Raw genomic sequence first — 17,318 nt, forward strand, 5'->3', positions numbered from 1 at the left:
GACTAGATGATCTGCTCAGGTCCCTTCCGACCCTAGAAATTAAGAAACTATGAAACTATGAAAAAAATACCCCTTGTCCCAGTGAGTTTCAATGACGGATGTTTATGAACTCACAGGTGCTTGTGCTTCTGTGGTGGATGAAGAGCTGCTTATGTATGTAGTTTTGTGGAGTAGTTTGGAAGCAGTCTTCATGAAAGGCATGTCACATGCACAGGCAAGCAATTATTGTAGCTTAGTTCTAAAGTGACATTTATTTGCCTTTAGTTTAACTTAGCCTGCATGGGTGCGTCCCCACAAGAGGCCATGTGCGGTTTGCAGTGCTGCAGGCCTGTTTGCAGTGCTGCAGGCCTGTCTGCAGCACTGCAAACCGCATGCGCCACACCTTCAGGCATTCACCATGCTGCTAATTTGCAGCATTGGTGGGGGTTACCTGGAGATCCTGGTGTCAAAAAAACCCATGCCAGAAAAAAGTGAGGGGGCCCACGCACCCAGATCACTGCTGCTGGAGCCCTGGGAGGTCCCCAGGACTCCAAGTAAGGCTGCTGAGGTCAGCTTAGGTGCTGGCGCTAGCCTCCTGTACCCCACCTATATCAATATCTATGTCTGATACATTAATATCTCCTTTTTATCACGCTGCTTTTTTTCAAGAGAAGCACAGTTTCCTATGTAATATCTTATTTCCTTCTCTCTTTCTTTTTACTGAACAGTTTATGAAGAACCAGAAGACCCCAGTAATAGATCATTTTTTTCAGAAATTATCTCCTCTGTGTCAGATGTCAAATTCAGTCACAGTGGCAGATACATGCTGACAAGGGATTACCTCACTGTCAAAGTTTGGGATCTGAACATGGAAACAAAGCCTGTAGAAACATACCAAGTAAGTGTTTTCTGTATCTGTAAGAATATCTCAATATTTCAAATCCTAAAATTGCACTATAGTTCGTCAATTGTTGTTCTTAATGAGGTGGTCGCTAAATGAAAGCTTAAGATCATTGAAGAAAAACTTAGTAGATGCCACTAAGATGAGCAATGAAGGGACAGTTTCAGCACTGGCAAGGGAGTTTAACTGTTTTGGAGTCAGTGGCTACACTTAGTTCTTAAAATTAATACCTACAGTGAGGAGGATCATCTCTTCAATTCTGCATCACAACCTTACCATGACAGTCCACAATTAATAGATATAATAAACATAGAAGGCAGGATTTTCAACACTTCCTGGCATCTGGCTTAACTCTGCTCCTATTACTTCTACTCTGGATAGCAGAAGCAGAATTAAGTGAATACTGAGTGCTTTAGAAAATCATACCCTTACATTCCTACCTAAAGTACTGAGTTAGCCTGAACACAAAATAAATATTTATTAAATCATAATGCTATCATCACTATAAAACTTTGACTAATACCAGTCAAGCACATTTGGTATGATCAAATTCACCATCAGAGTACGCAGGCACTATTTCACTGGCTTTAGCTACTTGTGAATTTGTGCCCTGGAGTCTCTGCCATTTGACAAGAATGGTCTGAGCATAGCATTTTTATGCTCCATCAGAATGGGCAACGTGTATCCATAATACCTAAGAAATACCCATTGTATTATAAAAATACAATGGAAAAAGCCATTAAGGAATATTCAACAGAAACACATAGCAACCTTTTAAAGTATTATTTGGCTGGCTGTAATGCCCAGATCTGGAGTCCTACAGAGATGTTGGACTTGAGAACTGTATATATACAGTGTGTCTTGTACACAATACATCAGTGAAGATAAGGTACAGTATTTCTGGTCTTGTGGTAGGGTTTTAAAAAAATACTTATTTACCAGCACTGCCTGTAATATTTGATACAAGTTCAATAGCTTGACTTAGAAGAGCTATTGTCAAGGCATTAATAACATTTTGGATCTTTATTATATTTAACTGGACAGAAGACCAGTAGGCACTCCTTTTCCTGGAATACATCCCATGACATTTCATTGTGACTGAATCTCCCACAAGCCTTTGAAAATCTTCACCTGTATTTCTATAAAACCACCACATTGGCTTTCTTCAGTAATGTGACTGGCATCATACTGAAATGTGTAAGGGATTTGCGTGCTTACAAGAAACATGGTAAAAACAAAACTGTACTTGGTAAGGCTGATACGTCTAACATTTTAGGCTCAGGTGATGTATTATTGTGCATTTATGCTAATACAGTAAGCATCTTTGTCCCTGGAGGGAAATGACTGGTCAGTCCAACCTGTTTGTTTTGACTCTGGCATCTGCTTTTATTTCCTCCTGCAGGAAGCTTTGAAATAAGCTGGCTAGTCTAAAATCAGTCTGACATTTAGCAGTGGGGCCAATTAAAAAGTTACATTTCTCTGTGGTGAGATAGGGAAAATAAGTAAAATGTAATTGTTCCAGCATTGATAGCAGTAATCAGAAGTTTATAAAAAGGCTGAAAAAATAAACCCAAGGTTTTGCTGCTGTCCATTAACCCCTGAATTGACTTTTCTTTTCAAACACTTTTCTTTTCAACATCCTATAAGGAATGTACTGATGCCCTTGATATAAATAAATCTCTTGCAGCTGACAAAACATCAACAAAAATGGTGTTCTGCTTTAAAAAATAGGTTTTCTCTCATCAAGTTTTTGACTTGTACAAAATAAACACAGTGCACACAAAACAGACACAAATTAATACAGATATGTTAATTTACACTGCAAGATATAGTCAGATGGTATTGACAGAGAACAAAATACAAAAGGAAGTCTGCATACAGAGAAATGAAACATAAGATGAACAAAAACATGAGAAAAATCTGAGTTCTATCCTTTTACTCTAATGCATATAAACTGTTTTTATTGTACTAAACATAATCAGGTTCCTTTAAATATTGGTGGCTTTGCATAAAGGATGCTTGTTTTGTTTTGTCAATCTACTGAATCAATTTCTACATTAATATTATCTTATGTCCATTTTTTCTGTAGGCAAAAGAATATATATATTTTTTTATCCTAGGTAATGTCACAGGGAGCAATTGTAAACGTTTGTTCTTGATAACAGGGACATATGAACAATAAGTAACTAAAGGTCAAGGGCAGTTTTATTCTCATATAATGAACAGCATCCATCACTGGCCCTGGTGCAGTGTTATAGTATCCAGTACAAGATGGTATTTTCAACTAGTCTCTTTCGTGTTTCTCATAATAGCACTACTGTTTGCTTTAACAATTACAATGTTCACAACTAACAGGATATACAGGCTTCAAGTACAGCCTGTGCAGGAGCCTGGTTTCTCCTAATGATTTGTTCATAAATTAAGAAAGCACAATATTCTTCCCTTCATTTTCTTTTCCAATTGCTCTTTAATTGCTGGGAAGACTCCACATAAGGATGTAAGTGCATGTCATGCAGCCCAGCCCCCAGGCTCCTGCTGTGTTGAGAGGTGGCCTCTAAAAGGCATCAGGTGTCTGGAATCCACAGGCACTTGCAGTAGCAGCAGGGAGGGAACCCTGAGCGTCTCCAAGAGGCAGCTGCACTAACCAGTATTCAATAACTCTCACAATGAGTTCACTAAGTTTTGATGGCTTATAGCTGCATCATACTCTCTCCTGAATAATACCATTTTTATTTTTCTTGCTACCTCTGCCTTTATGCTCTGCACCTCCTTTCTGTATTTTGTTCTGATGAAGCCCAACTCTTTTCCTACCACTTTGCCTCCCTTCCCCTGCTTCCACAGCTTACCTATATAACCTCTGTCTCTCTCTTTCACTCTCACACACATCTCTGGAGTGTGTTATTAAACAATACAACATCCTTCTCTTGTCACTCTTTTCCTTCATATCTTATATCCCCTTCCTTCCTTTGGGGTTGCCATTATTATATTGCTGTATATCTGAATTTAGACAGCAAAGCACTACATCACCTCAAATATATATATTTTGGAGGTTAGATAAGATTGTTTCAGAGAATCCTGTGAACAAGTCATAGCAACTAAATTCCATAAACTTGCAGGAAAAGCCAAGTTTTATAATTGGTCCACTAACAGTATTTAGAAATTCTGATTTCTCATGCAAGTTTTCTCAAGTTTCATCTACTCTTGCCATCAGAAGAAAATTACTGTAGCTCTTACAGTATTTAATTATTTAAATATATATTTTTCTGTTTCTGGCAGAGATCCAACAAATTTTCCTTCTATGTATTGTACGTAATAGAAGGGGAAAAGCCAGTATAGTGCACTGGCCAATATTTACTACCAGTGTAGAAAAACAAAAATTATTTCTATTTGCAGAGTCTAAGAAACAAATATTCCAATAACTATGATACTTCTCAAGCAAAAAAAAAAATCTGTCTGCTGGATCTTCATTGTGGTCATATTATGCCACAATAGAAAAACCAATCAAGTCCATCTTGGGTAAGTCTAACAACATTTGTAGCTAGTATTAGACTTACCGAAGGTGGACCAGGCCTGTAGGACAGAGATTGAGATTGATGTGTCATTTATCTTCACAATTCCTGACTATTTACCCCAAAACAGTAGCTGCCCTCACATACTCAGGGAGTTGGAAGGGGCTTCAAGCATCTTTTAATTGAACCCCCATATTCATATGATTGTGTTGACCCTGAGCAGAATGCTTGGATGATTCTGGTAAAGTGTTACATAACAGAGTAATGTGATTCTATAAAGGAAATTGCTGGTGGCAGCTTCTATGGAAACCAGAAAATGTTTTCATATATGGATAATAAAAATCTAATCTAATTTTATCATTATTCAATATAGCGTGGGCTTGCATCTTTATCTCAAGAACTCATCAAGCTCCATCCACTTACACTGGATCAATAATAATAAAAAGCCTAAGTGTATAAATGGCAGGGCTTTTATAGTTTGTGCTAAGTCTGTTGGAGGGGAGGGAGAGTGTGTTTGCTACACTAATTACAGAGTATTCCCTAAAAATAGTTTTCTAAATTACCTCCATTTTACCCTCTAATAATATTTTACTGAGCTACCAACTCCCTTGTAGGCTCATGCAGAGACTCCCAAAACTCTTAAGAGGCAACCCTCTGCCATTAGTGTATGCTTCCCTCCACAACAGGTCTGTTGACTGAAACAGGGATGGATGAGGTCATTGGCTGGACTCCTCACCAAGCCTACTCTGCTCCCTTTGTAGAAGCAAGTCCTAGCAAGATGTTCTGTAGTGCTGGCGCATGCTTGCCTTTACTATATTGTTCAATTCCCTGATACCAGTGAATGCTAGTCTGATTACCTAACACAGTCCCAAACCTGTCACTCTTGTGAACAGGAGGTGACCATGAAAACAAGCCAGAAGTTCAAATTTCATCAGTGTTACCTTTCATAATCACCCTGGAGGCTTCTTTGTGGGCAAGAGTGAAAGCAAAATTCAAAACTGAAATCCAGCAAATAAATGCAGACACTAATGAATGAATGAATGCCTGTAGACAAGGAAGCAGGGCTGTAAAAAGAAGGAGTTGAGAGCTTCAAAAAATCAAAAGGAGTAATGAATGTAGAAACAAACCTAAGTAGAAAAAGAAGTAGAAGATAAAGTAGAAGAAACACAATGCGAACTGATTGAGTCCTCTCAAAGGCCATGTGACCCTGTCACCACCAGAGGGAGCTCCAGCCTCCTACTGCAGCTGCCAACACTTGGCAGCTATATTTGAAGCCAGATCCAGCTGCCTGCACTTGGTAGCCATCTTAAGAACACAGCCCTGCTCTGTGCACATTTTCTTCTTTTACTTTCCAAGATTAAGAGGAGCAGCATGGCATGTGCAGAGGCAGCACATGGCAGCTGTGTTTGCGTCCCCTCTGCGTCTCTGCACTATGGCTGCCCCAGCTCCTGGCAGTGATTAACAGGGTACTTTGATCCTGCTAGCCCCCTCACTCATCCTGCTGGCCTGCCGCACTCATTGTCACCTGGCCCATGACCGTCTCGCTCTGCCAGACTCCCCCCCATGCAGTGACTGCCTGTCTGCCTGCCGCGTGCCCTCCAAAGGCCCCTGCTGCCATGCAGTTGCTGCCACCAGTGACACTGACAAGTGGCTCCAAGAGGCCACAGCCAGGGCTGCCGTTGCTCTTCTGCTCTTTGCAGGCATTTTGCACTGGGAGTGGAGGACCTGCAGTTCGGCACTGTTGTCATCCCACGCCTGCTCATCAGGGACCCAGTGTACCCACTCCTGCCCTGGCTGATGAGGCCCTACACTGGCCACTTGAATCTGTGTCAGGCCCACTTCAATTGGTGCCTGGGATGAACCCATGCCCTCGCCAAGTGTGGCTTCAGCTGACTCAAAGGCTGCTGGCTGTCCCTCACTTCCCACCTTGAAGTGGCTGAGAACAACCTTGCCTGGGCCATCGTCACAGTTTGTGTGCTACAGAATATCTGTGAGGCCTGGGCAGAGGAGATGTGCAAGCCATGCACCCACCAGTGGGTCCCAGGGCACCGGGTGTAGGAGGCTCTTGCAGACCACCTCATGGACCACTCCCCACTCAAGCCCACCTACCCAGCTGCCCACAGGCCCCCTACCCCCAGCCTATCCCCAGCACCACTCTCATGACAGGCACATGTTTAAACAATAAATCTTTATTACCCTCACAACACACACCCCACCCCTCCCCCTTCAATCAACAGAGCCCCTTCCCCCCTCCTTCCCCAACAAACAGAGCCCCTCCATCACGCTCCCACCAACAATAAAATCCCTCTTCCCAGTTTCAAAACTATTTACAAGACAAAAGTCCATGTTTTTGTGTCCGGAGTGGGGTGCCATAGGGTGGGACTGCTAAGGGGGCAGAGCCTGGGGGCAGGTGGCCAGCACCCTCCCCCCAGTGTGGGGCTTACCATGTGTCTGGGACTGGTAACTTCTTTACCATCCAAGTCTCCAGAGTCTGGAATAGACTCTTCCCAGAAGTGGTGCACGTACGTACTCTGGACACATTCAAGAAGCATTTGGATGATTAACTTTCTGGGGTTATCTGACCCCAGCTGACTTCCTGCCCTTTGGGCAGGGGGCTGGACCTAATGATCTCATGAGGTCCTTTCCATCCCCAGTGTCTATGAAATATATGGTGTTGCTGATGGCTGGTGGTGATGTGGCTGGCCATTCCTTGTGGTGGGATCTGGGGCTACCCACCTGCTGAGGCAGCTGCTGGCCAGAGTTCCCCATGCTGCTAATGGATTGAGCAACTGGGGAGCTGGGCGGGGTGCTGAGCACCCAAGGGCCCCTCGTCTGGTGACATGTCACTGGAGGGGTCAGGGCAGGGTGGGGGCTTGGGCAGGCTTTCCCTGCTGGTAAAAACCTCAGGGTTGTGGCCTGGGTCCCAGAGTCCCAAAAACTGGGTCAGCTGCTGCATAAAGGACATGGTAATTTTGGCATGACTAGACTGATAATTGCGGTCGTTCATGGGCACCCATTGTGCCTGCAAGGCCTTGACCTTGATGCAGCACTGCTGCACAGACCAGGAGTGCCTGCGCTCCCGTATCCTGCCCCCTCACTCAAACTGTCTCTGGATCTCCGCTTCGCCCCAGAGTGCCCTGAAGTCACCAGTCTCCTACAGGCTCCACTTGGGGCCCTGGGTGGATGGCACAGGCATGCATACATAGGTGGTACCAGACCTGAATGGTGAGGACATGTTTCTCATGTGACCACCCCCCACCTGGGCCCGGCCCCACTGGCTCTCTGGGCCCCCATGCAGCTGTCCCTGTGGTGCTGGCCCTGGGTAGCTGCCAGCATCGCCCAGCGCAGGCGCACAGCACAGGACTGGGAGCCGTGTGGCTGAAGCTATGCACCATTGCACCTGCAGTCACAGAACAGGCTGTTGGTGGTGCTGGCTGTGCTGCACTCAGCTGCCTGCAGGTGGCCCTGGGGGTGGCAGACCTGCCCAGAGATTGCAGCAAGCTGCCACCAGCAGCCACATGTTTAGCAGATAAAAGCCCCCCGGCCAGCAGTCAAAAGTTCATCAGAAAGCAGCCACAGGCTGAGCAGCAGCACTGGAATAGTGTGAGGCAGGCATAGCAGCGCTGTGGCCTGCCCAGGGAGACACACAGGACCTGCATTGCCCTCAGGCTCCTGTGGTGTGTGCCCCAGGGTAGAAAATGGTGGCTGGCTTTTATAGCCTGCAGACAGGGGCTGCCAGTGAGACAGTCCAACCCTGAAGCAGGAGAAGCTCCCAGCCAGGAGCCCTGGGGCTAGCCTCAGGCCAGCCCCCATAGTGGCTGGGCAGACTCGGCAGCAAACTTAGTGCTGGGTTGCATCTACACGTGCCTTACTGCGCATGACCTAATCACACTCAAGTTTGCTACTTGCACTTGCAGGTAGCAAATTTAAGTATGATTAAGGGAACTTATTGCTCAGTAAGGGTGCTCATATGTAGACACTCACCCATACTGCACAGTAAATTAGGCTAATGCACAGTAACATGTCTCGTGTAGATGCGCCCAGTGAATTTTAACTACTTATTACTATGCAAAAATAGTCATTTTATTTTTGCTTTATCCTCTCACCTTTCTCCTTTTTCATCTAGACAAGTGCTCTTTAGCAGAGTAATGTCAAAAGGCCCTTATTCTCTAATAAAATATCTTAACATAAATAATAACTAGTAACAAATATAGGTATGGCTAAATCACCCCAGATATGAGAAACATTTAATGACCATCTCCAGTTCCTGTAGAGGAACTGTGGTTATGAATGCTAGGAAGGCAGAAACATCTCATGGGGGGGAGAGTATGTGAAGCATGCACATTGACACATGCACCGTGTGGTAAATACAGTTAACTAAGAATCAGTTTACCCATGTCTCCCATTTGCTTATTAGCCGTTAAGTAAGTAGCATGTTCAGCTGACAAGATCTGTTTGCTGATATATAGCCTAGGAGGCTCATTCATCAAATTCTGAAACAATGATCCATGACAGAAATGTATAGTCCATAACAAATTTTAAGTTAATTTACAGATTTATTTGGTGCCATAGACATTGCAGATGTTGCAGAGACTTTTATATGAACTAAAACTTCAATGAAGTAACCAGACAGAGCAGAATAAATTACCATGTTGAAGGGAATTCCAAGACGTAAGCAAGCAGAGGATACTGAGCTGGCCACAGTCAAGAGAGCCACATTCAGCTCTTGAATACACAGGTGCAGCTTCCATGGACTTCAAAGGAAGTGATACCTCCTTATGCCAGTACTAAATTTGGTCTCCAGGCAGTTGTATTCATATGGTGCTGATAAAAAATAATATGGGCTCCTCAGAGGTCATCCATGCAACATTAGTATCTGAAATAGTTGTTTTTCAGGTCCTGCCTAGTGATCAAACATGCTGTAACAGCCACTAGAAAACAAGGAATGTGAAATGGATTACTAGGCTTCGTATAGACAAGAATTCCCAGGCTCATTATTTTATTGTGGTGTGAAACAAATGAGATTGACTTTAAAGAATCCAATTCAGTAGAGGAATGATAGTGTCCTTCATATACATTATTTTACAGTAACTCTCACCCACTTCCAATATGCAACCTAAAATGAGATTTTCCAGAGTACGCAACATAAGTTGTTGGTTTTTGTTTTCAAATCTCAGATTTTATCATTGATACGAAATAGCCATGAACCAAGATAGTGTTTTGAGCATTAGCCTATGAAAATTAGCAACTCCATACATCTTCCTGCACTTTGCTTCTGACCTGTCATTGCTAGCACTGGCATGTATTATACCTTTTATAAGTGGGGCAGGTATCTCTCTCAAAGCCTTTTACTATAATTAAATAGGAGTCCATATAGATCTTAGATTTTTATACAGTTACTATTTAAATTAGATAATTTAGTTTAGATTAATTTAAACACTGATCATCACATAAGTTGTATCAGCTACCCAATCTCTTTTGAAATTGGGCTACAGTTAAAAAAATGGACAGGAACAAAGCACGTTTGAAAGGGGTGATCTAGAGCAGGGGTAGGAAGGCATGCTCTAGAATGAGGTTTCCTGCTATGTTGCCTTATATAATTGCATACTATGTGTACCCTCCCACCCCAACAATCAGCCCTTCTAATTGGGGATGCATGTCTTAATTTTCTTCACTGGAATAAAAGCATGCAGACACTGTTCTAATGGCTGTCAAGATGGCTGCCATTGTTTCTGGTCCCAGCATGTAGAAGGGGAGGAGTCCTGTGTTAACCCCCTAACAGCCATAGCTGTTGGCTGAGCATTGTACCTTGGTGCCTGAATGAGCAATTAAGCTGTCTCAGGGCAAGTGAGCTGCTGCATGCTGTCTGTAGTATATCGATGGGGCTTTTGGTGTGGAAACAGCACTTTATTATTTACAGGAACTTGTATAAAGAACTATTTACAGTAAAGAAGTAGTGGTCTTGCTACTGCTTTTGCAGGGGACTTGTATTATAGCTGGGGCCTAGCCATGTTTCTCTGTTGTGACACCAGGAAGTTCCTGCTGCCTCACCTAGACTGTCTCCTAGGATGCCACACTTCCCGGAGTAAGTCCAGGAGGAGTTACTCTGTCACACAGTCTGCAATGACTGTGGAAAAAATATTTTTTTCTACATTATGCTTTCCAAAAACAAGATGTGTGTCTTTTTTGGAGATGTGTGGCATGCAAGAAAATCTGGTAATTTTACAGCATTCTTCAAATTGAACTAGGGAAAGTACAAACTTTACTTTAAAAGATGGAAGGATACCACCTTTGTAAAAGCTACCAGCCCATTAAGGCAATACAATAGGACATTTCAAATGTGTGGGCTTTTTAAGTAACTGCTCTATCATTTTCTGTAAAACAGGTCCATGATTACCTTAGGAGCAAGCTGTGTTCCCTTTATGAAAATGACTGCATCTTTGACAAGTTTGAATGTGCGTGGAATGGATCAGACAGGTAATCCATCCTTATCTCCAATTACTATTTTAATTTAGCAGAGAAATTGCCATGTAGTGGGGTAAAACCAGTAAGCCATGTGGCTGTTTTGCATATCAGGTCATGAGCATCTAGTTTTTAAAGGTGTTTGTATGTTAGTGGTATTGTACCTTTCACCTCCTCAGCCACAATCTAAACTAGTTGTTTAAGCATTAGTTCTCTTTGTTCTTTATGAATTATTATTTCTTATCTTACAGCTGAGAAAAATCAAATTTCCATCTATTTTTCCCAAAAGCAGGAAATGGGTTGAAAGAATAAAAAAGATTATTTACTAAAAATGATTTGCACATCCCATTGAAGTGTGGGGTTTGCTAGAGCAATTGCATGCTCAGACAAGTTAAACTGGCTTCTTCACAAATCCAATTTAGCAACTGGAAATGAGGAGGGGAAAAGAACCAGAAGCAGGTGACCAGCCAGTTCTTTGTAGACCACTGCCCACAACTTGTGAAGGACTATTCTAATTAAATGTGAATGTTTTTTGGGAACTATAATGAAGGGGACAAAATTGTCTCATTTGCACCAGCGTAACACACGAGGCTTCAACTTCACACTGGGATAACAGAGTAGATTGGGCCCATAACTCAGTTCCACATTATAAAAGTTGATCTGCACTTTTACCAAGTTAACATAATCTATACCACAGTCTATGTCATAATATCTGAGGACAGGTTACTTTTTCTAAGCACCCTGCAATCCCTTGAACAGAATTCCCATTATCATAAATGGCAGTTAGTGGGACATCTGTGATACGTGAGCTTCATCACCCATGTTACTGCAGTGTATCAGATCATACGTTCAGTACGAATTTCTGTTTTGTATGCATAAAATAACCTATAATAGCTCTTTTGGATACAGCTTTTATGTACGACAGTCAATTTAGCTAAGTTCCTATTCTCTTCCTCTTAAGTTTTCTGATCGATGGCAGCTATTCTTTAAACGACAGTCCATTCCCTAAGCTCTGTAAGTAGGCAAGTGTTTCCCAGTTCTACAAATATACTGACCTGGGCAATTCATGGAATTCCCAAGAAAATCTTGGAAAGTAAAAGCAAGAAAATGAGTCATGCCAGCCTCTCAGTGTAAAAGTGATTAATTCAGTCTAGCTTTGATGATCAGACAAGGGAGGCTGCAAAGTCAATGCCTTTGACAGGCTGTACCCCCAGTTAAAAATATTATGATGGGAATTTCCACTGGCTGCCCTTCAGCACTGGGTAAGTTCTCCTGTTGTCAGGACTGTCGACCAGTAAAATGATATAAAGGCACCATACTGGGGGCAGTCCTTCTCAGACTCAGTATGTTGTGTCAAGTAGGGATTAGGCTTTCCAGGGTCAGAGCTCACTGAAAAATCTCAATGCCAGTGAAAACTCATGCTGGTGGGCATGAATTTATCATGTTTGGCCACTGGGGTATAGGCATCTGGTTTTGGGATGCTTTTCTGAACCCTTCAAACCTTTCAAAGCGTGGATAGAGAGCTCAGCACAGGCTCTTTCAGGAAATACATAGTGATTCTGGCTTGTAGTTCTTCTGGAAATACCAAAAGAGAACATCTTAGTAATAGTGACACTTCTGATCCCTACCTGAACCTGGGAGTGTATGTCTTTAGGCAAAAGGGCCTTACTCAGATATATTAAAATCTTCCTAAAGATTCAGGAGGTTTTTAGTACTTTCAAAACCAATTCCAAGATGTTTTGCTGATAGATACCTGATATTCCCTTCAGTAGTTGAATAAAACCTTCTCATCAAAGTAGCACATGCTACTGGATAACTGCATGTTAATAATAGAAGAATTGTTCAGTATCAGGTTTTAAAATGAATGTAATGGTTTTAATCTAATTCCCACTTGACAAATCAGAAAGATCAACATAGTGTGAAATCAACTGGTCCTCATTAAGTGGAAGCATTCCATTTTTAAAGGTTTAATTTATTGTACTGCCTATATGTGGGAGGATAGTTAGTCTTGCACAATTACTGAATCCATCACTAAACACAATGCACCTCTCTTTAAAATGGATAAGCTACCACTCGATCTGCAATTGAGGAGTACCACTTTTGGCCAGACATTCGGCAGAAGGCACTTATTTTTAGTTGAGCATATTATTATTTGTCTCTCAAATGTGGACATTTCCTTTTACCAATCAGAATGAGAATGAAATGCATCAGTACTAATTTTCATCTTCAAAGCAGGTGACACTAGCACTGATGCTTCTTCACAGGGAAACTTGATCATTCTCAGAGAAGTGGCAAGTATTTTTGTGTTCAAGACAAGGAATTTTAATGAGGTGTAATTCAATCGGTTGTGTAGTATTTTTTTTTAAAGGAAGAATTCCCATCTTTAAAAAAATAAAAATACAGCTCTTAATATTAAGGTCCGGTTCTTAATAATGTATATATTTTAATACAGAATAATTGCAAAAGGTGAAAAGTGCCTATGATGTCATCCATAGTATGATATTTGTATTAATAAAAATACTTTAAAACATAATCATGATGCTTTCTTAACCTGTTACGTGCCCTAAAACTAGATTGGTATTTTAAGTAAAACATTAGAATCATACTTGCCAGCATTTAAAAATAGAAACATGCTCGTTATTATTTTAAATTAGTTTTTGTCACAATTAAGGAGTTAATTCAGGATGATGATAAAACCCTATGGTTGAAGCTGTTTATAAAAATCAATGTACACAAGCTCTGATTAGAACGTGATTGATGCTCAGTAACTCCAATGAACAGGAACTAATACAATCAGACAGAGCCAATCTCATTTGCTGAAGGGCACATTAATCATTATGTAGTTGGGCAAGAACAGTGGTCAGAGGAGTAAAGAGAGAATCTTACAAATAATGCAACCAACTGAACACTTATTATGTTTCCTTGACTATTAAACTGTGTCACATATCATATACATTTTCATGATAATGTGACTAGATGGAATTTGCAAACTTTATTATATGGCTGTTTTATTTAAAGACTTCAGAGTACAAATGCATGTAAAAATCAACTAATGATCTGCATGACGCTGTCTCCTTTCAACTGCCAACAAAGCAGGAAAAATATGTTCAAGTTATTTCTACTATTCTGCTGCAAAAATCCTCAACTTAACACCCATTGAGCATCTTATCTGTGAGTTACAGGAGAAGGTCAGGTAAAACCCATGACTATATACATAATACCTCAAAAAATAAAATAAAATTAAAGCTAAGGGGAAGACCTTCAAGGAAGGCTTTGGATACAACTCTGACAAGGACCTTGTAAGTAGATGAATGAAGTCATATACAACTGCTGAGGCCCTTGCATTTGACATGAGCCCTTGCTGTTGGCCATAGCCTCCTACTATATCATCCAGTCAGCTTCTTGACTCCACTCTAATCCTGCAAAATTTGCAAGTCCCAGTGGGCCAAATATCAAATGAGCCTACTCTTACCTTGATAAAGACTTAAATGTACATTTTTGTACCGCAGTCATGTACAACGGGTGGGTTGACACTATTTAGCACCACATGACAAGTTTGACTCATCATATTAACTTTTATTTCTAAAGAAGTTTGTCAGGCTCCCTGGTTCCTCATTCCCCATCCTACGCATGCTAGAGCTTCTGAATTATTTTTCAGTGTCTGTCCCCCAACATTGCTTCTGATGGCCCTGAGGTTTGAAGCAGTGCATCCTCTTTGATTTCCAGTCGGGAGGCTTTGTGTTTCACGTCCTGTCAATCAGTGTCCAGACTTCCCCAGAAATGAACATACCACCTTAGGGGAAAGTCATTTGCAAATGACTGGGTGTGTCTACATGAGATGCTTTACTATGCAGTAGTGTAGTTTACTGCGCAGTATGCATGTGTGTCTACACGTGCACATGCTTACTGTACAAGAAACCTCACTAATTGCAAGTAAATTTCCTACCTGCAAATGCAAGTAGCAAATTTACTTGTGATTACTAACTGTGCAGTAGCAATTGTGTAGATGCCTGACCAGAAGCAAATCTGTGGGGACTATGTCCCCCTGCCCTGGCAGCAGGGAGCTCCAAGCCCCCCACTCCGAGATCACCATTGGAGAGCTGGGGATGGAAAATCCTTATCTCCCAGCCCCTGCTTCATCATTATCTCTCAGCCCCTGTTTCACCATCATGATCGTGGAGTGGCAGGGCTGGGAGATCCTTATTTCCCAGCGCCAGCTTTGCAGTCACAGGGCCAGCTCTGGGAGTCCCTTATCACCCAGCCCGAGCTTTGTGGTCACAGCGCCCAAGCTCCCCAATCTGTTCCCCACCCAGCTCCATGCTCATGGAGCTGAGTGGGGATCACACTCCACAGGCTGTGCCCTGCAGTTGTGGAACGGGTGCTGGGAACTGTCCCGGTCAGGGGCAGATCCCAGCCCTGTCTCCTGATCAGGTGTTAGAGGCACAGGGCTTGAAAAGAGCTGCAGAGGTGGGGTAGGTCCCAGCCCCATGCCCTGAACCACTGGGGCAGGAGACTGGGACCTGCCCCTCCCCTGCAGCAATTTCCAAGTCCCCTGCCCCTGATTGGGGAGGTGGGGCCAGCAGCAAGTAGCCCCCCTGGGGGCAGGGTACAATGTCTCAGCCCTGGCCTGGAGACAACTGTTTTCCAGCCCAGTGCTCCCTGCCAGCCCCTAGGCTAACACCCTGGCAGAGCCTAGAACTCCACCAGTGGCAGCAGGGGCTCACTGCAGGGCCACGGGAAGTGGGAGTAAACTGCTCCTGGATTTAATGCATGTGTAGAAACACCCACTGTCTCCTTCCTTTGTCCTAGAAAATGTTCATTTTCAAAGAACAGGTATTTGGAGAGTCTTTTGCTGAATATTTTCCTTTCTTCTTCATTTGCCATGATGGCAGCATCCACCTGAGCCTACCATGGCCTAGAACAGAGGTGTCAAACTCACCTGCCTGCAAAGCCAGATTTGGACCGCAGGGCTCTTTACAGGCCAGAGCTGAACCTGATATTGTGGCAAACAGCAGCCATGCAAGTAGCACTGTGTCAGCACAGTTCTCACTCTCTGCCTGCTGTCAGTAGCCAGGCCCGATGGGGCTCCATAGCCCTGAGTTCTGGGGCAGGCCTTTCCTCCTGTTTGCCCTGCTCCTGAATTTCTAAGTCCACCAGGAGTTCTGTGGGCCAAAGGAAACTGCTCTGTGGGCTGGACCTGGACTGTATGTTTGATGTCCCTGGCCTAGAAGGTTACAGATACACTCCTCACATAACTCATAGGGAATGAATTGATGTGATTTTAAAAACTGCAGTAATCAAAAATATAATTGTTTGGGTAATGTGTCTTGGTGAAATATAAAATGCTTACTGAGCGCCTGCAGTGAGCATGGTTTACAATTTGATGATGAAATCTGCAGTCAGAGCTGTGGAGAGACTCTTCCTACCTTTGCACTTGTTTGGACTGCTGTGCCATCTCCTTTTTCTCTGGAAGAAAGTAGTTCTGGCGCTGTCTGGTGTGAGGAAGTGTTGCCCTAGCAACAGTGAACTCCAGTGCAGAAGAGATAATGCAGCCCAACCTGTATTATAATTTCTGTTGGTAGTCCAGGAGAAAGGGGCTGGTCCATCCATCCCAAACCCTAACTTGTCCATTCATCCTCCATTTTGCTCCCTTGCACAGTGCAGATGCTTACCTGTATATGGCCTAGAATGATGAAGAGGAAAACTGTCTCATAGAGATGAATTTTTATCCTAACTGTAGGACCTGCAAAAGCCAGATTTGGGGAGGACTCTTCAGATGTGAAACTAGCATGAGATAATCTGAGCCAGAATTAGTCTCCAGTTATTTATGAAATGTGCATGTGTGCACACACATGCAATCACGCAGCCAGTATGGGCAAGGTCTATTGCTGAAAGACCACAGGATTTAAATATAAAAATAGAGCAGATGTGGGATTTTTCCTCCTGCATAGGCATGCACAAATTCCTACTGATATGCACATAGCATCTAGATAAGCTGTTCAGGTAACTTATAAGAAAATGTTTGCAAACAAGGGCCAACATACATGGTAAATGACAGCTTTTCTTCCCAGCTAGGGAAACTGGGTGCATCTGCAGAAGACACTAACTGTGCAGTAGCCTAATAATACTGAGAAGTAGCACATCACAGCACAAACAGTGCTAATATGCTACTGCACAGTAGTATTATTAGGCTACTGTGCAGTAGCATCACTAAAAAGATGTTTGGTGCTGCTGCTGCACAGTAATTCTGGTTACTGCACATTTTATTTAGCACTTGATTATACAAGTACTAAATTACTGTGCAGTAACCACTGTGCATTAATGAACACGTAGACATGCCACCTGAGAATGGATGGAAATAATAGTAATATGGAACCATCACATGTTCTAAGTAGCTGGTGGACTTGATGGAATCTGCATGTAAAGATAATTCAATGGAAAAACATATAGAAACTTTAAAGACCCAG

At 42.7% G+C, this 17,318-nt stretch overlaps 1 protein-coding gene across 2 annotated transcripts in view; it reads left to right on the plus strand.

Annotated features, from left to right (window-relative positions):
* PPP2R2C (protein phosphatase 2 regulatory subunit Bgamma) overlaps positions 1 to 17,318 on the plus strand; it is a 342,978-nt gene that overhangs the window by 313,101 nt on the left and 12,559 nt on the right. For both annotated transcript variants that reach the window (XM_019526512.1, XM_019526513.1), the window contains exons 7-8: positions 708 to 877; positions 10,775 to 10,866. In XM_019526512.1, the coding sequence (XP_019382057.1) occupies positions 708 to 877; positions 10,775 to 10,866 (262 nt within the window). The remainder of the gene's footprint in view (positions 1 to 707; positions 878 to 10,774; positions 10,867 to 17,318) is intronic.

Source organism: Gavialis gangeticus, unplaced genomic scaffold, assembly GCF_001723915.1.
Source record: "Gavialis gangeticus isolate Ggan-Ray unplaced genomic scaffold, GavGan_comp1, whole genome shotgun sequence".
Taxonomy (NCBI): domain Eukaryota; kingdom Metazoa; phylum Chordata; order Crocodylia; family Gavialidae; genus Gavialis; species Gavialis gangeticus.